This window comes from Oenanthe melanoleuca, chromosome 7 (assembly GCF_029582105.1).
Source record: "Oenanthe melanoleuca isolate GR-GAL-2019-014 chromosome 7, OMel1.0, whole genome shotgun sequence".
Lineage (NCBI taxonomy): Eukaryota > Metazoa > Chordata > Aves > Passeriformes > Muscicapidae > Oenanthe > Oenanthe melanoleuca.
The window spans coordinates 11814546-11834893 of NC_079341.1; the positions used below are offsets into that span (position 1 = coordinate 11814546).

Genomic DNA, 20348 nt, shown 5'->3' on the forward strand with positions numbered 1-20348 from the left:
TTAATTTGAACACCATCAGTCTTTGTTTGCTCTGCTGATGGCCTTTGACTTGAGAGAGCAGGTGTGCTGGCTCCTCTCTCATCCTGCTCAATCCATTTCAGCAGCAATTTCTGATAGGTTTTGTCATTTCCATGCATGCTGTAGAGAAATATTGGGCTAGCGTAGGGAGTGGCAAGTGAGAGCACTAAATTACACTCCTCATCAATCATTACCCTCTAGCAACTTACAGGGCACTGTAAACTGCTGACTAACAAGGAAGAATTAGCTTGATAAAATCACCATTAGTGTCAGTTCAGAGTGGTGTAAAGTTTTAAAGACACTGCTGTCTTCTGTCTCTTTTTTGCCCATTAGTGTGTCTGTTTGTGGAGATCCTAACCCAGCAAAGCACGTAAACACATTTAATGGAAGGCAGATCAGTAATCTCTAAGAAATCAGTGGGATATGAGTCCTAAGCATGTGTGCATGTGCTTCAGTGGATAAGGGCAGTAACACTCTCTGAGAAGAGATATTGTAAATATCTCTGCATTGAGCTGGTGTCTTGATTCAAAACCAGATTTAGACTGTAGCTGGACTGAGAAATCCAACAGTCAAGTTTTACTGCAAGAGAGCATGGAAGCCAGTAGATATACTGCTTTATACTTAGCCTTGTTCACCTGCCTTTTCTTACTCATATTTGAGTTTTATCAGTTTATGCTAGTTAGAAATATGCCTCTTTAAATCTCTGCACAGCCTTCTCAAAGCTCTGCACTTATTAAAATTTTGGCCCTATTTGGAGCCATGCATAAAACTTCAAGTGCAGCTAGACCAAAAGTTACAGGTGAGATGCAGCCAGTATAGCTAAGAGATTGTGTTAGATTGTGGACTTCTCTCAGTATTGTCAGACCACAGGCTTCTCACTTTTTAAAGGCTTCTGTCTTCACGTTTTCAATTTTTCTTCTAGTCTTGAAGACAAGAACCTTATTTCTATGAAAAAATAGGTTCAAAGCAAACCAGCAAAAAACCCCACTAAAGTTATAACAATGGGCACTTGGATTCTTATACAGTCATTTGACTACAATAGCTTCAAGAAAGGAAAAAAAAATTGTGAAACATTTCAGGATGTCCTACAGAATCACCAAGGGTGACCAACACCCATTGTTTGTATTTCAGGGTTGCTCTAAAGTTTCAGGTTTTGTTGCTTTTATTATTTGATTATCCAGCTGGAATCTAGGACTTTACCTCTGACAGTCCTCCTTTTTCTTTGGTTACAAAGCTGTAGTGACAACTCATCACTACAGATAGTTACTTGCATTGAAAGGCTGAGAATGTCCAGCTGTTCAGTTGTAGCCCACTCATGATCACCAGATGTTTTATTGCTCGACATCCATCTGCAGCTGGGGCATGATCTGCTGTGACATTAAGTTCACTGCCTCACAATGCCTCAAAAGTAAACCAGTCATCTTGTTTGAACAGTTGATTTGTTTCAAGTCTTAATGTCACATTTGAGAACAGAATAATACAGCTTTGAATGCCAGAAGCATAGCTCAGTGTACTGATCAGTTGATCAACATAGATCAGTTGTGTTCCTCTAGTCTTCCACAGGACACAAGGCAGAAAATATCACTTACCTCTGTTTCATTTTTTAATTTTGAAATGACAACTTCTCCTGCTGTTGAAGTTGACTGTTCTGTACTCTTTCCAGAACAGCTGACCACAGGAGCTTCAAGGAGAAATATGTTGTAGCATAGCTGTTGCAAGTCACAGAATCTGTTTCTGCAAATGCTGAAATATACCTTATTGAAATAATATGGTCATTCCTCATTTACAAAGCAAGACTTGTCTTTCATGAAACAAAGTTGATGTCTTTTCAGAGATATACCTGAATACTAGTTCCTAAGAAGATAAGTACTGATCCTTCTAAAAACTTGTCTGAAGCAGAAGTGCTGGGACAGATTCTCAGCAACTGCAAAATGAATGCAAGCCAATTTATTTTAGTGCTCTTGAGTAGCTTGACACCAGCAGAGGTGTGGCCATACCAGTGTCTTTTACAACACCACTCTAATGAAGCATAATGCTCTTTGAGCTCCCAGAGTGGTGTCAAGGAGTACCTACTGCCACAGCCCACGTGAAGCCCTTTGCATGCTCTGGTCCTATTTTGTGATTAAATTTTGACACTAATTTGTGTTTGCAGGTGTGAAAGCTGTGGTGCTGTCTTCCACTCTGAGTGCAAAGTGAAGGCTGTACCATGCCCCAGGTGTGTGCGTAAGGAATTGCAGAAGAAGCAGAAATCCTTCTGGAGGCAACTGAATATGGACGAGAACTTCGAGGAGTCTTGGAACATGTTTGAATTGTCATATCAGAACACATGAGTTCCTTAAGGCAGTGGCCAGCCTGAAGAGAATCCCTCTCCCAGCTGTCAGCTGAAGCAAATTCTCAGCTTAGGCAGAAATTGTTTTGAAAAATATTACCTGATCTTCTTCATCTGTGAATAAGAGCTGTCAAAGTGGCCATAAAGCCTTGTTGGCTTTGAAATAACAGTGGCTAAACTGCATTGAAGTCCAGCCGTTAGCTCTCACACAAAATGTGGTTTATGAGAAATGCTTTAGGTCTAGCTAATTAAGTACCCAACTTTCTTTTCCACCTCTGGAGAAGACTTTATCTCAAGGCAGAAAATATTTGCTGCCATGGCTGCATTATTTTTTTTGCTGTTCATTTAGAATTGATGAATCATCTACTTATTTATGTGTATTATTTATTTATTAGTAGCCTTGGCAGGGGTTCTGGTGATGTGTTTCACAGAGCACAATAGAGCCAGAATTATTTTAAATCCACTATCTTCTCCTGATAGTGACATGTGGATCCATTTCCTCATGTTTTCAGAGAACTATCTTAAAGGATCAGTGCATTTACATTTTAAAGAATCTCCTTGCCAAGGAAAGAAAAAGTTCTCCCATTAAACCTTATTCAGGGTGCTTACAAACTTAAGATACAGAATAATTCCTTCAGTTATGTTTATATATTTATAACCACCACAGTGAACTACTCCATATTCAGATAAGCATGAAAATTGCTACTCCTTTTTGTTCAGGCTGGGAATATCAGTTAAGCTCTGTCACTGAAGTCCTTTGAGATTTATGCTGGGTACTCTCAATTTATGGGAGGCTATGTCCTTGTGTGTAGTAACATGATGTTGGTTCTCCTCTTTCCACTCTGAAACTTTAGGGCATTTTAAGTGTTCACATTGGTTTTCTTTTTATTTCATGAAGTTTACTTCAAATGTTTTTCTAATCTGAACCTTTTAAACTGATAGTCAGGAAAGTAGTCTTGCCCATTTTAGTTAGCAAATACCTCCAAAATTGTGAAACACTAATTTGCTGTTTTCATATGCAACTTGTGTCTTGCATTCTCTTTGAGCTCCAAGACAGTTATAGTTCTGTAATGACTTCCGTGGTGGACAGTGAAGTTCCTTGAGGTATGATTCTTCTTCACACACCTGGACCACAGGGAAGTACTAAACACAGTGAATTATTTTGTTAAGGGAAGTACAAAATGGATTTAACTGGGGAGGCATTTAAATGGGGAGGCATCTTTACTGGCAGTATGTTTAATTCATGGTGAGCTCACCTCCAATGAGCAGTTAGATTGTCTTCCCCCAATTCACATTCCTGACTCTTTTCCACACCCTGCAATGATATGTTTATTACATACCAGTGAAAGCATTCATATATATATATATATATACACACATCTATATACAGAAAGCAAATACAGTTTCAGGAGAATAATGCCAGTTGCATGTGTATTTTTCCTCTTCTCTCACACAGGTTTGTGAAAATACGGAATACTGATTTTTGCTTCCTATATAATCTACAGACTGTTGTATTCAAGGCAGAAAGCAGTTTTGATTGTTGAAGCATCTCACTAATTGCTGAAGTATTTTAAATAAAAGAACAGGGTACATCATGCTTACATTAAAAGGTAAAATGCTAGAATGAGTTGCCTTGTACTGGAATATAAGTGGTTACTTTTCCTAGCCTCCAGTCAAAGAAAAAGCTTTCTCAAATTTGAGTGCAACTACTATATATATAGAAGCATGTTTATATCTGTATACATTAGACAACCAGTGCCTTTTTTTTCCAGAAATTCTTCTTTCATTGGGATTCTTTAGAAGGAAGTGAGGGTTTTTCCATATTCTTGGCAAAGTGCTGTAGGGATTCCCATACTTAATAAACCTGGTGAATCATGCACCTTTGTCACTAAAATGAATACTTCTCATACACAATGGTGTCTCTGTCTCAGCTCACTGTTCCTCGTGTGAAATGAGTTGCTTTTGGCTATCACCCTTAAAGGTATAATGTTCCTTGCAAATCCATTCTCATGCAAAGAATTCCCTGTGTGTTCAGAAATGCAAACACTGGGGAAGTATTGTGGAATTAGTCAGGCAAACAGGAACTGCACTGGTACTGGCTGAATAAACAGAACGCTCCCATGTTTTTCAGCTTGTGTCACTACAATTACTCCTGTAGCAAAGCCAGTAGCTCTGAAACTGTCAGCATCTGGCAGGTACTATTTTGAATTATCTGTAGACATAATGTTAAGTCATTAAAGAAAAAATTGTGGTGTTTTTGATATCATCATGCTCTGGTATTTATGGTACCTCACAGTGCTGGTTCATGTCCAGCTCAATTTAGAGAAGGCTGCTTGAGTGCACTGTCAAAAACCATATGGAGTCAAGGAATCAAGGTTCAGACATTGCAAAATATTAGTTACTTTGACAGATGTCCTATCTCCAAAGTACCAGTCATGTGGGTGGTTAGATATTGGAGTTGAATTCTAGAATAACAACATAGACAGCATTGGAGTTGCTCTGTGTTTGTACAGGTATTACAGTACAGTTTCTTTGCTAACAGAGATTTAAAGGATAAAAAGAGTATGATGTTGGCAAAACTGCTGAAATTAGTCATGGGTCTGAAACCACTGCCATTACCAATGATGTAGAGCAAGAGCATGTTATGATATTCTGTCAGTGCCCAGAGTTTTATATAAAAGGATACTGTACAATACTGATCATGTTACCTGCTTTAAAATCCAGTGTTCTTGTAAACCAGCTAGTTCCTAAAATGAATAGACATTAATTTCTACTTTGGAAAAGTGATACAGCTTCACACAAGCTCTAGGAGCAGGCTGTAAGGTGGAAGATGATGTCCTCTCAGGGATGCCTAGCTTCTATCCAAAAGTAGTTATTCCTTATGAATGGGTAAGATAAAGTATTCTGTTACCAGTTTTTGTAAGCATAATGAAAAGCATAATCTTGCCTTCAGTCGATTTTCTTGCAGGAGCCATCTGCAAGCAGGAGCCTCAGCCTGGGGTTCTGCAGGTGGTTTGGGTTTCAGACAGTGCTGTGCCCTTGCATGGTTGTCTCTGCTGTACTAACAGTGCCCTGTGCTGGTCCCCACCGCTACTCTCTGCCCATTCTGCAGCCCCCAGCCTGCACATGGCTCTGCTCTGCAGACTTCTGGATGAGCATCAGCTGGTAAAGTTCCCGGGAGCTTTGCAGATTGCACGACTCTGCCTGCCCCCTCCCCCCACCCCAGGTGAAATTATCTATTAGCACTTCAGTCCTTCCTACCCACATATGAAATGAATTTGAATGATGCCATTTCATTGTGAATCAAGAATAAAATCTGCTATTTGTCGTCTTCAAAGAGAAGATGTTTTCATAGCTGATGGAGAAAGAATTGATCTGTAATCCAGTTACTGCTTTTGCTTTGTGCAGAACTTGTTATCAGTGTAAAAATAGGATGCTTAACTGCAGTGGACCATAGCTTCACTCTCTACAGGCACTTATAGTTGTTACTCTGATATTATTTTAATCTAGGACACTATTGAGATCCTTATTTCTCTTTTCCTCTTTACCCTAACCATCTGCCTTTCCTTTAATGGGAAGATGGGCCTACTTAGGGAATGCAAACTGCAGCTCTTTTTGTATTATCAATCTATAAAAAGAGAAATTTATATTTATTGTGTAGGAATCCTCCTATTGCTTTTCTTATTTTTTGTCTGTCTTGTGTGGTGGAAAATGATGGGTTCATGATGTGACAAAATATCCTGGCTGGCTCATACCAATATGAGCTCACTGCTGGGATCGATAGGAATTGGCAGGTGTGAGGGAAGATAGTTTTTTGTGAGGAATTTAAGTTTTTCACAGTACTCCACAGGCTCTGGTGGCCCTGTTAGGAGTGAAGTGTCAGGGTATCTCTAGAGCTCTTCTTGTCAAGGCTTCTCTTATTATTAGGATAGTGTGTGTATTATAATGGATTGATGATAATGTCTTGAAAGATTTTTAAAAAGAACAGAGGATGTCTGTTTACAATGAAATGGGGAATCTGCCCAGTTGAATTTTGCTTGTTCCCTGTAGCAACAGAAGCCACTGAGTTTCCTAGGCTTCCCAAGGTCACTGCCTGGATTGCAGCTGACTGTTGATCTGTATAAAATAAATTAATTGAATAATCATCTTCTAATTTTTTTTTGCTGCCGCTCAGTTGCCAGCCAGTCTCCCCTCTCTCTCCGCTGTCTCTGTCCCTGTCCTTACTCAGTACTGAGCCTATAGCCAGACTTGGAGCTTCATAGCTCATTGTGTTGCTTTTGAACCAGTTGAGTCCAATCATTCTCTCCTTCGTAATTTGCCTTCCAATTTTCCCTTCCCAGTAGGAGTGCCTTACATTACTGTATATTAGCATCTCTCTTCCTGTTTTGGATTTCCTGATTGCATCTGCTGTTTTATTAACTTTGTAGACTTAAACTGAAACTCTCCTGTGGCTGTGCCTGCTTTTTTGCAGGAGCAGCTGAGTAAATCAGTTTGCTTGTTCTGCCCTCATGAAGTGAGCTCTGCAGGCTTCATATACCAGCTCTGAAGACACCAAACTATGTGGGAACTCCTCACTTTTGCTCATTTTGGTGCCTTAAATTTTGAGAAGTGAATAATTTTTTTAAAAATGCTCTGCCACGATGCAATGTGTTTGGCATTGGAGCATAAAACCCTTGCTCGTGACAGTTTCCATCTTGCTAGGAATGGTAACCATAAAATTTGTTTACTGTCCATACTTTGTGAGGGCATTATGAGAGGGGGTAGTGTGGAGATGGTATTGGTTCTTATTATGTGTATTTTTGAGACTAGCTGGGCTGCTTAGCCTGAGATGCAGTTTTGCAAGACTTTCAGAAGCCGTGCATATGTAATAATGTCAAATACAGAGAATTAAAACAGGTCAGGGTACATGCAGTTTTGCTCCTCCTGGAACCCCTGGCCAGTCCCCACAGCGTGGCCAGGGACTCCCATGCAGAGCTCCCTGCTCACTTGCACAGCTGGGCCCAGTGCTGTGGGACTGAAGGTGTTTCCTCAAAGCTCAGTTTTAATGCAGCCTGGCTGCCTGAAGGCTAACCCGGCGGGGTTTGGTCAGCCTTACCTTAGAGAGAGGGTTAACCCATTGCAATTTTAGCATTATTTGCTGAAGTTTGTGGCATGTGTCAGCCTGGGGCACATGTCCGTACTAACTGTGATTTCATAAGTCCACATTTGACCCCAGTAGCAGGAAACACATTTGACAGCGGCACTGCTGTTGCTGTATTTTAGCAGTACAGTGAGGAGACAGCCTGGATAATAATGTGCAAAGTCCTTCTTTACTTGAAAACCCTGGCATGGCCATGATGGCTTGTGTCATATCTTAAAATGCCAGTTTCACCCAAATTCCTTAGGGTGGCCATTAATCCAAATTGCAGAGATGCCACTTGTGGTCATCATCAGAGATGTCTAGGTCTGGAGAGCTATCAGCTGTCTAGGACCAAAGTGTATTAGACTTTGCACAAGTGTCAGTGGCTCAATTATTTATTTATTCCTGTCTAATCCACATGTTAAACCAATATAAATCCTTGAATATGCAGCATTGTTTTGGTGGAAAAAGATTTGTTTCAGTTTTGCTTATGCACTTGTTTACCAAGTTGATTTTGCTTAAACTAAACTCTGCTTTCAGGCTGATTTTTAATTCATCCCTGTGATACCAAGTTACCTTATACGAGCCCCTGCTATACTTGAGGTAAGCAAAAGTAAATTCATGAGCAGAGTGTGTGTTTCATGGGTATTAAGTGATAAAGGCAGCTTCCAAATCAACTTTAGTTCAGTCAAGGCAATTAAAAGCCAGGGAAGGCCAGGTGTGAGCAGCAGAGAACAGTGCCTGGCAGCCTGGGCTTTCCTTCCTGCCAGAGCACCAGCTCAGCTGCACCACTTGCAGTGAATTTTAGCATTGCTGGCAGTGCACCCCGAGTGTTTGGAATACCATTTTGTGTGTGTGCTACTCTGTTAACTTATTTACAGCATTGCTCTGTGTGTTTCATTGTTCTTGTGTTTGCGTTGTTGGTTTGTTTTTTTTTACTTTTGACAAGGATTTTTTTAAAATTATCTGCAACTACTGGGCAATAGTCTTAATTTATTATTGATGTGTAATGATGCTATAATTTAAATCCATTGAGTTTAATTGCTTGTTGACACTTGAGCAGGGTTTATTTGGGTTCACTTATGACTGCATCAGAGCACCAGTCCCTCCTGTATAAAGGCAACTTTCAATAAACACTAAAAAATGTTACTCGGCCTTTTTAATTTGCCTTCTGGTGGGTACTGTACCATGGGTAGGGCAAGCTTTGAAAGAGTGATAGTTTTCTTTAAAATGCTTCTCTGCTGCTTGAAGTCTTCTGAAACTAAGAAAATACAATACTTACTGTTCCCAGATCTCAGCCAGGAGGGCTTCTGGAAGTATTGTTAATGTCTGCATCAAGCTCTGGGGGTTTGGACTCCCTGTTAAATCTTGTGGTTTTGGAAAGTCACAAATTCCTAGATTTTTAATGGTGCCAACCCCTACTGCAAGCTCCTGGGGGAGCTTTCTGTGGCTTTGAGGCACCCTTGGCTACAGAGCTGCTGGGAGGCTCACAGGAGGCAGCTGCTTACTGTGTGGCTGCCATGTGCACCTCTGCCAGAAAGGGCCAAGGTCAGGGCTTTGAATTCTAAGTAAGGGAGGCGTCTCCCAGGTGGACTGAGGGGACCACTGAGGGGCTGGAAGGGCAGAATTTTCGCCATGTTATAAGGGTTCTCACACCTGTGGATGGAGGAGCAGGCAAGATTCTTGTTCTTCTTCGTTGTTTCTTCCAGTGCACCAGCTAAGGAGCTTCTGCAGCTCCTTGAATCTGGATTTGATGGCTAAAGATTGCAGCACAGAGCTGTGGTGGAGCTCCTGGGCCTAAAATTCCTGCCTGGGACTCCCCAGAGCATTCCACACCCAGCCCTATGCTCTGGCAGCTTTCAAAGAGAAGGATATATCCCCTCCTTCACTATCTTCCTGCCCCTCCTCAGAAGGAGCAGAAGTCCATCAGGAATGTCACTCCTCTCTCCTGCAGGAACCTTTGGACTTCATCCCTGTGATGAAATCAGCTACAAGCAATGAGTTAATGTTTGACTGGGACCACACAAGCTGCACCAGGAAACCATGTGCAAGACCTTCTCTTCCTCCTTATTTGCTTTACAAGGTGAGCAAATTCTGTTATGACATCTCCTTCTCCTTTCACTGCCACCTCCCCTCCTCACTTCACCCTGTAAGAGATGGTGTGAAAAAGCATCCACACAGAGCAGGGACCATGGGGTCTAGAAGAGCATGCCAATCCAAGCTCTAGCTCTTCTTTTAAAGTCAGGATAATTAATTTTTAAAAAGCTACCCTTCTAGCTCTCAGACCAAAATTAATAATATTTGGATTAATATGTCAAGTCAACTAGTTTTCTGAAAGAATAGAGCTAGCAACCTCCTTCTTTCCTTAGGGACTGAGAGGGACCTTCCAGGTATGAGGCTTACCATACTTTTTCAGTGAAAGCATGCTGAGGGCAAATGATAATATTCTGGGAGTTTGTGTACATAGCTCTGGACTGTCTTGTTGAAAGAGTTCTTGTTTAACTAAATACTCTCCAAAACAGTCATCCCATCTAGAGGCCTGAGTATTACCACTATGAGAAGGTGGTGAAAAGCATCTCAGATAATCAAGTGTTAAAATTAAAACCAGACAAAAGTTTCCAAGACAAGCAGGAGTAAATTCCATCCATTTTAAGCATAGACAAATATAAAACTTGGTATTGAAGCTGTAAACATGCTTTGAAAAAGTCAGTCCATTGCTTATAGTAAGTGAACTTCCAATTTTTTATAATTTAGTTCAAGGCATTAGCATTCATTTAGATATTAAAAATGAAGTTGTAAGGCTCATGTGGAAAACAAGACAAGTCAGATAAGAGCTTGTGTTAAGGGAATGAACTTTCATTAATTTGAAAATTCTCAGGTGTTTATCACGTATGTATAATGTGATAAATTTAGAGGTAAGTAAGAAGGAATTATTAAAGTTAGGTACTGTTTCAAAATAAGAAAGTGCATATTAATGAATCAGTGCAAGAAAGTAATAGATGTAATCAACATGCATGGAGCAGTTCACTCCAAAGTGCTTTCCTAGCGTTTAAGATTATAAATTAATCTCATTTCTGACTGACACTGCAGGCAAATACCTGAAGTGTAGCAACAAAGTAATGAAACACAAGGAGTGTGCGGTTTTGGGACCACAATATAAGTAAGACATTAGGCTATTAGCATCCAAGAGGGGGGCAACAAAGATGGTGAAGGGTCTTGAGGGCAAGCCAAGGAGCAGCTGAGGTCACTTTGTCTGTTCAGACCTCACTGCAGTCACAACTTCCATGTGAGGGGAAGAGGAGGGGCAGGCACTGATCTCTGCTCTGTGGTGACCAGTGACAGGACCAGAAAGAATGGCCTGAAATCGGGTCAGGGTTGGATATTAGGGAAAGGTTCTTCACTCAGAGGGTTGTTACTGCTCCCCAGGGAAGTGGTCACAGCACCAAGCCTGACAGAGTTCAGGAAGCTTTTGGACAATGCTCTCAGGCACAGAGTGTGACTCTTGGGGATGGTGCTGTGCAGGGCCAGGAGGAGTTCAACCCTCTAGTTTGTGTGGATCACTTCTAACTCAGCTTATTCCATGATTCTGTGTCTCTCCCCCACTTTGTACCTTCCCCTGCAGTGATTTCTGAGAGCAGGGGTACAAATGCCCATGAAAGCAAAGCTAAGGTGGAAAACAAATGCCAACACCATCTTGTCATCAAACATTGTCATGCAATGGCTTGTGACACTGGTGGATACTTTGTTGTGTACATATTGCAAAATGTCCTATTCTGGCTTGGACTCTGCCCTTCTGAAGGACACTTATTTCAGATTTAACAGACAGCATGTTCGATCCTATAAGCAGATCCAAGATCTGCTGGCTCCAATGAAAGCTGCAGTTTGTCAAAGAACCAGAGCTGGGCTCTCAGTATTTAAGGACAGGAGCTGTAGCAGCATATAAAACTGCCAGATTCCTTGTGAAATACAAGTGCATCCAGCACAGAGTTAACCCTGGGTGATAACAGGTAAAAGAGGACAAAAGCATAATAAAATACAGCTCTCTACTGTAGGTATTTACACAGTATCGACATTGTTAGCTGTGCTTAGAGATTTATGTCAAGTGTTAACTGCACTGTCATAAAACAATAAAGTACTTCTGTGAAGAGCTTAGGGCAAAGGGAGGCAGAGAAGTCTCACTATGTAAGGCCCTCCTCCTGCATCTGTGGTAATCCATGGGAATGTTCCCATAGTTGTCAGCAGGAGTTGTGTGGAGGCCTGCTCGGTGGGGGCAAGCAGAAACACATTTACTGTGTTTAGAGCAGAGATTTTGTCTTGGGAAGGATATTGCCACTACCAAATTCTAGGAGCTAACACAGCTGATAAGTCCACCTTGCAATAAGTGGAGAGATTAGGGTTCCTTCTGGCAGCAGGGATGTTCTTTGGTGTTTCATAGAAAGGCTGACAAGGACCCATAAAATCTGAGAGATTACAATAAGAGAACTACTGTGCTCCAGGTGGCCATGGGGCGAAAAGGGCAAGAGTCCAGTGTCCTAGGGTTTCTACACAGTGTACCCTGGACTCTGCACACTTGCAGCTCTAGGCTGTTGCAGCTCTGCTACTCACACTGGGCTCACAGTAGGCTTCTCCTCAGCATTTTGGCTGCAGGACCAGATTTCTCAGCTGAGTTTAGTGTTTATATGTAGTGGACCAAACTGAAACGCCAGTCCCAATCAGTCAGAGCACCAGGGAGTTTAGATCCAGGCGTGGTGCCTGCCTGTCCATGGGTCTGCAGCTCCAGCTTGTCCCCCCTGCTTGTCTGCCTTTCTTGAGGTTATGGCAAGATTGCTTCTCCAAGCCATGCTGATACAAAGGGCTTACTAGAAAAGTATTGCTCTTCCACTAGAGATGGTTCATATGCAGTTGTTCCCTGTTTAGATGCCACTGTATGGGAAGGTGTTTTCTTGCTTCTTTCCAGATGCAGGAGGTAATTCTTCTTTATCAAAACATCTAGTAGAAGTCTGCCTCACCACAGCAGTCCCATAGCTGTGCTGAGAGAGGTAGGAGAATTACCTGCTTCCTGACCCTGCTCTGGACAATACTTCTCACAGGTCAGTCAGCTTCAAGTAAGAGAAACATCTTTGTCCCAAAGACGTTTCAGAGCCCTTCATAAACTTGAGTATTGCTGCCAGCCTGGCTTGCCTTGCTTTCTCTGTCAGGAGCCAGAGTGCTCCACACCTGCTGGTCTTTGCTGTTCTCTGAGGGAACTGATAGGAGCTGTTTGGAAAACAGATGGGTAGGTGTTGAGCACTTCAGCATCTGACCCCATGTCTGCCAACTGTATGAATTAATTTTGAGTCAAAGCAACTGGATGAGCCTTCCGTACTTCTTTCTGAAAAGCATTGTCCATGCCATTTCCTGCTCCATATTTTATCTTAAAAGCTAATGAATAGAGCTGAAATCTGTTCCTCACTTGTCAGCTACATCAGCTTTCAAACTCCAGGGCTAACTTCATCTGGGACAGCTTTCAATGTCCGTGGGCTCATTCCTGCCATATTTCAGTGTGAGACTGAGTTGGTTCCTCCTGAGTCCTGGGTGGTGTCACAGTGGCAATAAACAGCTTCAGTCCCATGGCACATGTTGTCCCTTTCATCCCTCCAGTCCTCAGCTTCACTGGTGCAGGAGATGTGGCCCAGATTGATTCCTCTACTCTCAACAGCACCACAGGACCTGCACCTACCCCAGCAGAGTGCTGTAGGACACCCTGTCCTTGCATCCCACTGTCCTGGTGCAAAACACAGGTACGTTAAGCTCAGTTTAGAAAGAGTTGAGCCCTTGTGTACCCAGAGCAGAGTTCCCAGCATCAGCATCTCCTTGGCTGTCATATTCCCATGAATATATCAGTGGTGTCCTCATCACATGAGTTCAGTCTCTGGCATGGTGAGACAGCCTGGGAGATTGAGGTGACCCGTTTAGATTGCACATCTCTCGCTCTGCATAGCCAGACGTTAAAGTTTTTCGCTGTACACTCCGTGCAGGAATACGGGGGCTCTCGGAGCAAGCTGCCGGGCCCGCGGAGAGGCGCGGAGCAGAGCCGTTCCTCGCCGCTCGCACTCTCCTTCCGCGGCTGAGCCGCCCCGGTGATCGGGAGGGACCCTGTCCCGTGTTCCACCGCCGCCCCCGCGCTCCCCGCTCCTTCCCGGCCGCACAATTGTCACCGCCAATTAGTGCATTGTTAGGGCACACAATGGCGCTGTGGCCGCTGGAATGGGCCGCTTTTGTGCGTCTCCAGTCGGCTGTAGGGGCAGTCAAGATTCATTTAGGGCCTTACACAACATGGACAGAAAATACTATCAGAAAAGCAAAAGGGGGAAAGAAAAAGGGAGAGGTAGCGAGGAGGGGGGGAGCCGGCTATTCAGGGGTTAGCCCAGCCGCATGAAAGGCCCAAGAAGCAATGCCACATTGAAGACGCCCCTTGGAACACAAAAAGGAACCGGGGCTTAATAGTAATTAGTGGGCAAACTGCAAAGCGCACCGTGGCTCTCCAGTGAATTGTTCTGCACTTTGTGCCATCGCTGCCCCTTCCCCCTTCCCGCCGCTCTGCCGGGAGGGGAGCGGCTCGGGTGGGAACTGGCAGCGCTGCTGTACCCACCGCCTCTGGGAGGCCTCACCCAGCTCTTCTTTGTGGCAGGTAAATTGGATTTCCTTCTCTGCAGCTCCTAGTTACAGGAGGTGCTTTGCAGCCAGGGCAGGGGGATGGTTTCGGAGTCAGCACCGTGCCCGTATGGAGGACCTTTAAACAGCCCTGTCCCTTCCTGCAGCCTGGCACCTTGAGGCCAGGCTGTTTGTCTGTGGCCTGTCCCTCTTTCCCCAGCAGAGACTTGGAGGCCACTGCTGTTGTTCTGCTTCCGTTGTTCCCCCCTTGTTCATAAAATAATCACCTGCACGGGTTTTTATGATCTATTTAGGGAAAGAACTGATAGCACCTCAGTCAGCTTAGTAAAGGTGAGGAATCTGCTCAGGCTGAAGACCAAACCTTGCCCATCCTTTCAGAAGTCTGCACAATGCCAACAGCATTTGCCTCCGCTTCTCTCCCCTCCTATCTCTCATATCTGTGCCAGCTCTCAGTCACACTAAGGCCTTCATCAGTACATACAGAAGTTCTTAAAGAACATTTCGGCCCAGCACATCTTCAGATTGTTTTAGGCAGCTGCATTATCCCTGCATAATCCCTAATTCTGTGGAGATCAGGTTGCTGATGTTATCAGTCTCAGCTCGTCTCCTGAACTTCTTGTACTAGGTTTAGTCAGGAGCCTATGTGTCCAACAAAGTTAGCTGTGTCTTGGTAATATGCCAAATTAAAAGAGCCACAAGGCAGGTTTGACCTTACATAAGTGTGGTTAAGTATTGAGGAGAAATTCAGGACATCATAGCTCTGATGGAAAGTACACAGAGACACAAAATTAAGAATCATTCCTTTTGTGTTGTCAGGGAATCTAAATAAGATCCATGAAAGAAAGCTGTGGGGTCTGATGGTTAGTTTGTAGTTTGTGCTAATGGATGTATGTTTCATCCTTGAATACAGGGCTGATGGAACAGGTGGTCATCTCAAGCACAACCACACACAGTCCCACAAATCTAAACTGGCCTCTTGCAGATTGAGCTCAGTGGGGTTAGACACTGTGGTTAGACCAGACAAACAAATTTAGTAGTCTCAGCTGGAAATGTTTCCAAACTGCAGCATATGAAACACATACACACAATTCTGGACCATCATCTCACTGCTGGTAGAGATTGAAAATGTCTCCCTGTTTCCTCTAGTACTCTCCTATCTCCTAGATATCCAAGCAAGCCTAGGAAATACAGGTGCTGCTCCAATACCAGTCTTTGGAAGACTTCTGTGGAAGCCACAGCCACTCTGTATGTGAAAATAGTTTGGTTGTATTAGAACAGTGAAAATAAGATTTACAACCAAGACTTTTTGTCCATCTGGAATCCCATCAAGGGTTTCATGTGAGGCTGTGGGCAGCACAGCAGGCATCAAGGGCTCAGCTGGTGTTGCTGGGATGGTTCCTGCAATACAAACACAATCAGGGAGCTCACAGTGTCTCACAGATAGAGCTAGTTGAAGGCACTGTCTCACAACACAGAACGTGTCTGTCTCTCACCACCCCCAGTACATCCTCTCTCAGCTAATTAGCAACATCCTTGGCAAAGTCTCAGCTGAAAGGATTACACTGTCTTCTCACCTTGCTCTATCCCTTCCTCCCCCAAAGAGGGATGTTTAGTCCTGTCAGGATGCAGCCTGGCTGGCCCAGGGAAGGAATCTGCCTTGTTTCCCTCCAGACTGCTTGTCTACCAGAGGGATGGATTTTGTCTTCAGGGACAGCAAGTCTGGCCCTGACTGAAGGAAGGTGCAGCCTTGCCCCCCTGAAGCAGAGAGCCAGAGGCTGTCAGTCTCATGTGCTCTAGTGGCACAGAGACAGGGAACAGCATCTGCAGCAGGAGCCAGAATGGTCTTTTTCTAGCTTAGGACTGTGGGGTTGATTTCACAGCTCTCTCTGGCCATAGTGACAAACCACAGGTCTTTTGTGTCTGCAAGAACAAGGATAATTACCTTTCCTTTCCCCTGTTTTTTGTGTCTGCTGAGCCCAAGAGGAGTCTGAACTGCAGGTATATTCAGCACCTGGCACAGGTGGAAGCTTGCACAGGAATTTCTATGAGTGTGCCCAGTAGAATCCTGTCTGCCTTGTGATGGTATGATGGTTGGGGTCTGGCAGTGCCAGTCTGTGGGAGACATGGAGAAGGGCTCAGGTTCTCCTTTGTCCTAAATAGTGGGACAGTTAATTCACCAGCATAAGGGAAATACATATCCAGCATGAATTCCCCTGTTCAGACTTTTCTGAACAAAAAGCTGAACCAAGCTACTTCAGTGTTTCCGTGCCATAAGGAAGATGCTGATCTGTGTGAGCCCCATCTTTGCAGCAATTGTGCTACCTTTTGTGCCAGCTTATTGCTTATACAAAATCAGTTTGATTGTGTCTGTTTGGTAGAAAAAAGCCTGTAAGAGGACTACACAACCTTGTCATCAGTATTTTTGGCGACTCTGTGCTAGCACTTGTGGAATATTTTGGAGCAGTTTCTTGCATTACCAGGTCATATCCCAAGCAGGATAACATAATTGCATGCTCAATGTTGCTGTACATGGCAGTGAAGTACAGGATTTAGAGAATTAATTCCTTCTTTTGCCTAGCAAATTTCCTGCTTTGCTCCAAATCTGCTAACATTAGCCCCTGCCCTTATGGCCACAGAGAGCTGGGAAATCAACCACTTAGCCTTGAGCTGGAAAAAGACCATTCTGGCTGCTGCAGACTCTGCTCCCTGTTTCCATTCCAGTACAGCACGTAAGGGTCACTTGCATTTGTTAATCCTTCACATCTGACTAATACCTGAATGGGAAGGTTGCTAGCAACATCCTTTCCAAAATCACTTTGACCTGTGTATTATATTATGACGTGAATGACTTGCAGAAGGAAGTAATCAAAATGTGTATAGTTCTAGTTAGTGCTAATTGCCTTTTCATCTGTTTCTAGCTCTTTTTATTGTGTCCAATAAATGTTGATTATGCAGGGATTTAAATCTGTATTTCAACATAGTTTCATTCATGTGATGTGAATGACACGACTCACTAAATCTTAGTCCCAAATATTCCTCTAGCTCTGTGTCAAGCACTTCAAGGATGTCAAAAGCAGATAGGGGAAAATCTGAAGTGCCTGATCTTAGCAAGAATGCCTAAAAGGTCAGGTAGAGGACATTGTTTCAGGAGGTCTCTGGCTTTGATACTTTCTGGTTCATAGAAACACGAAAACACAGCATGTGTGTATTGTATGTGAATGTTCTCCTTCTAGGGTAACGTACATAAGTACACATAAGGATAAAGCTTTCAAATGCATAATTTTTTATTGCTTCTGATCTTAAGTGAGCAGTATGGCATGTTGTAAAGGAGTCCAGTTTCTGGAAATAAGGATCCCTTAAGGTTGCCTCAATAGAGTACAGAATCACTGCATCTGGAAGTTCTTGATCACAGCATCTTAAGAGGTTAGTGAAGAAATGCAGTCAAACTGGCTTAGATGTTTGAAACCTATTTTAAATAAACTCCGTATTTTCAGGAAAAGACAGACTGAACTCGAACTGTTGTGAGCACAGGCTGAAGTTGCTTTTAACAGCAACAGTTGTTATCATATGTCTTGCACCAATTCGTAGAATTTTAAGGCCAGGAGAGACCACCCATAACTGCAGATGTTCACACTGAGAGCAGTTTCTTTGTAAAGTGCCAGTTCAGCAGAGACAGAAAATTTCTTGGAAACATTTCTGTTTTGACTGACCAACTTTCTCTGAAAATCAGGCAGGACCTAAGAGACAAATATTCATCAGGCAGATTCCTGCCTGAAGTCTGCCCAGTTTGCCAGCAATATCCCTCATTCCAGGATTTCCATGTCCCCCACTCCAGGTCCTCCCCCATCCTCTGCTCCGAGGGCCTTCCTGGGCAGGGGGCTTCTAGGAATTCTCCAAGTTTTTAGAGGAAACATTTTAGCTTTTCCTGATGGTGCAGGATTGCTCAGAAGTATGGGCAACTTGCCCTGTTTGGAACAAACTGGTGTGTTTTACATTGTTTTTTAATGTCAGAATTTTCCACAAAACAGAAATTGTAAGTTACAGCCAGCTTCAGTCTAGGCTGCCTGACTATTCTCCAGAGGACTGGCCATTACAAACTTGTATCTTAACTCTGAAATATTTGCTGCAAATTTTTCAGGCAGAGGATTCTCTAACCTGTCCCTCTTTTTGCTGGAAAAACTGCTTAGTACTTCTGTCTCTGCAGCTGTAAGAGATAACATGTTAATTTTGGTGTAAACAAGCAGATAGAAACAAGTCTCCAAAGGCTGTGATCTGAAGCAGGGCAGGGAAAGCATTTTGCAAAAGAAGAACTGCTTTGAGCAGTTTCATCCTGAAGGTCTCACACAGCAAAGAAGAGGGCAGGAAAAAGGCAGAAAAGGAAAGAACTATTTTCAATGCTGATCAGAACAGCATTGGTCTGAAGATAAGTCAAACAGTAATTAGTCTATATTGTTACTGTTTCATAGAGGCACTTAATGGCTTCCATGTATGAGCTGGGGGTTTGTTTTACTCTGTGGTCAGTCAGAGCTGGTGTAAGCCAGCACTGATCTGTGCTGGGCTGCAGAGCTGTGCTCCTTCAGGCCTGCTGAGGAGCCTGCCCAGGGGTTTGGCTTCTCACACCTGCACTGGACTTCGCAAGCCAACACTTGTGCTCTTGCATGCTGGCCCCCAGGCCCCAGGAGGTCACAGGGAAGTGGTGATGGCCCCACCTCACCTGCAGGTAGAGGGTTAGATGTGCTGTGATGCAAACCACAGCTGTGTGGCTCTTAAGGTCACTTTTGCTGGACTTTCAGATCAGACAGGGCAAAACTTGTGTGGTTCATGGGAAATGCCCTGCTCTCTAAGTTAGGAAAAGTACTGAGCTGCTCAGACCACTGGAGTGGCAAGCACTGGCCCCTTGGCTGAGAAAAAAATTCTCAAATTCTGTGCTTCAAGGCTGCTTTCATGAGAGCTCGGTTCACTTACAATGTGAACATACTATTGTATGCTATAGACATACAAATATATGTGCCATACAATAATCCATCTTGGAAATCCCACTGGAGCAAAGCATTTAACTCTGAAAAATATTTGGAGTAACTTCTTTGCAATGTATAGAGCAGCAAGAGTTTAAGAAACAATCTCACTGTATTTAAACAGTCATTACTGGTTTCTGGGTTTTTAAAATGGTCTCTATACACAATAGACGCTAACACAATAAATCCTAATTGCTCTGAAGGACCCATTAGGCTGTATCAGGTCAATACGTGGTGGAGCTTTTTTGAAAGTCACTCACCCTGTTGTTACATAAGCCACAAATTGAAACTCCATAAATAAGTATTTGCTAAATGAAGAGTGAGGGCTTTGCCAGGACCATACTAATTTATCATGTCAACTTCACTATGGGGACTGTTTTCTTTTCAAGGGCCCGTGAGAGAAAAAGAAAAGAAAAGAAGCATAGTAACGTGATGTCTTTCAAAATCTACATATCTGAAAAGTTTCAGATGTTTCAGGCTGCACTATACCCCCCAAGAAATTTGATGTAAGGAACTTAACTGCTGCTTCTTTATCTCAGCATTGTGTGAGTAACAGCAAGGAGATTTGAAGACCAGCCATGGCTGTGGCAAGGCAGAGGCCCATCCTCATCACCACCAACCATCCTGCTCCTCTGCATGCTGTGGTAGTGGCACCTCAGGATAGGAACATCCCTTCAGTATTCCAAATGTGGCTCATGGCAAGGTTCCCAGTGCCTGGGGAGACCAAAGAAAACTTACTACATACATTTTATGTGCATCTATATGTACAAGTATAATTAGTTAATAAGTGATGAGTTTGGCAAGATTAGTTCATGTGCAGCCACTCTTCCTGATTTTACTTTGGTCTTACTTACCTGAACTTCTGGTGGCATTTTACAAACTGTAGCACTTGTGTTAGGTGTTGATAAAGTTGTGTCACTGTTAGAAATCAAGTGTGGGATTAATTCACTCAGAAGTTTTCAAGTTCCATATAACTTTTTGGATATGGCTGCAGTTTGGCATGGTTTTGTTTTCCTGCAATATGTTAATGTATCTAATTGCACAAGTGTATATAAAAACAAATTGTATTGATGTAAGCTAGGATTTTTAAGGGAATTTCAGCAAGGCATGGTGAAAAGCAGTGAAGTGATTTAAATCTGAATTCCTGTCCCCAGGCCTTTAATACATTTGGGCACACAAGAAATGTTCACCACTGCTGCTGTTACACTTCAGT

At 43.1% G+C, this 20348-nt stretch overlaps 1 protein-coding gene across 6 annotated transcripts in view; it reads left to right on the forward strand.

Moving 5' to 3' along the window:
- The window catches only part of PLEKHM3 (pleckstrin homology domain containing M3), a 92077-nt gene that overhangs the window by 69647 nt on the left and 2082 nt on the right, over positions 1 to 20348 (forward strand). For 2 of the 6 annotated variants that reach the window (XM_056496856.1, XM_056496855.1), the window contains one exon: positions 2171 to 8458. In XM_056496856.1, the coding sequence (XP_056352831.1) occupies positions 2171 to 2348 (178 nt within the window). In that variant the 3' untranslated portion in view covers positions 2349 to 8458. Of the gene's footprint in view, positions 1 to 2170; positions 8459 to 9420; positions 9550 to 20348 lie in introns of those variants that run through there. The other 4 variants (XR_008841002.1, XR_008841000.1, XR_008841003.1 and 1 more) reach the window with 4 other exon arrangements.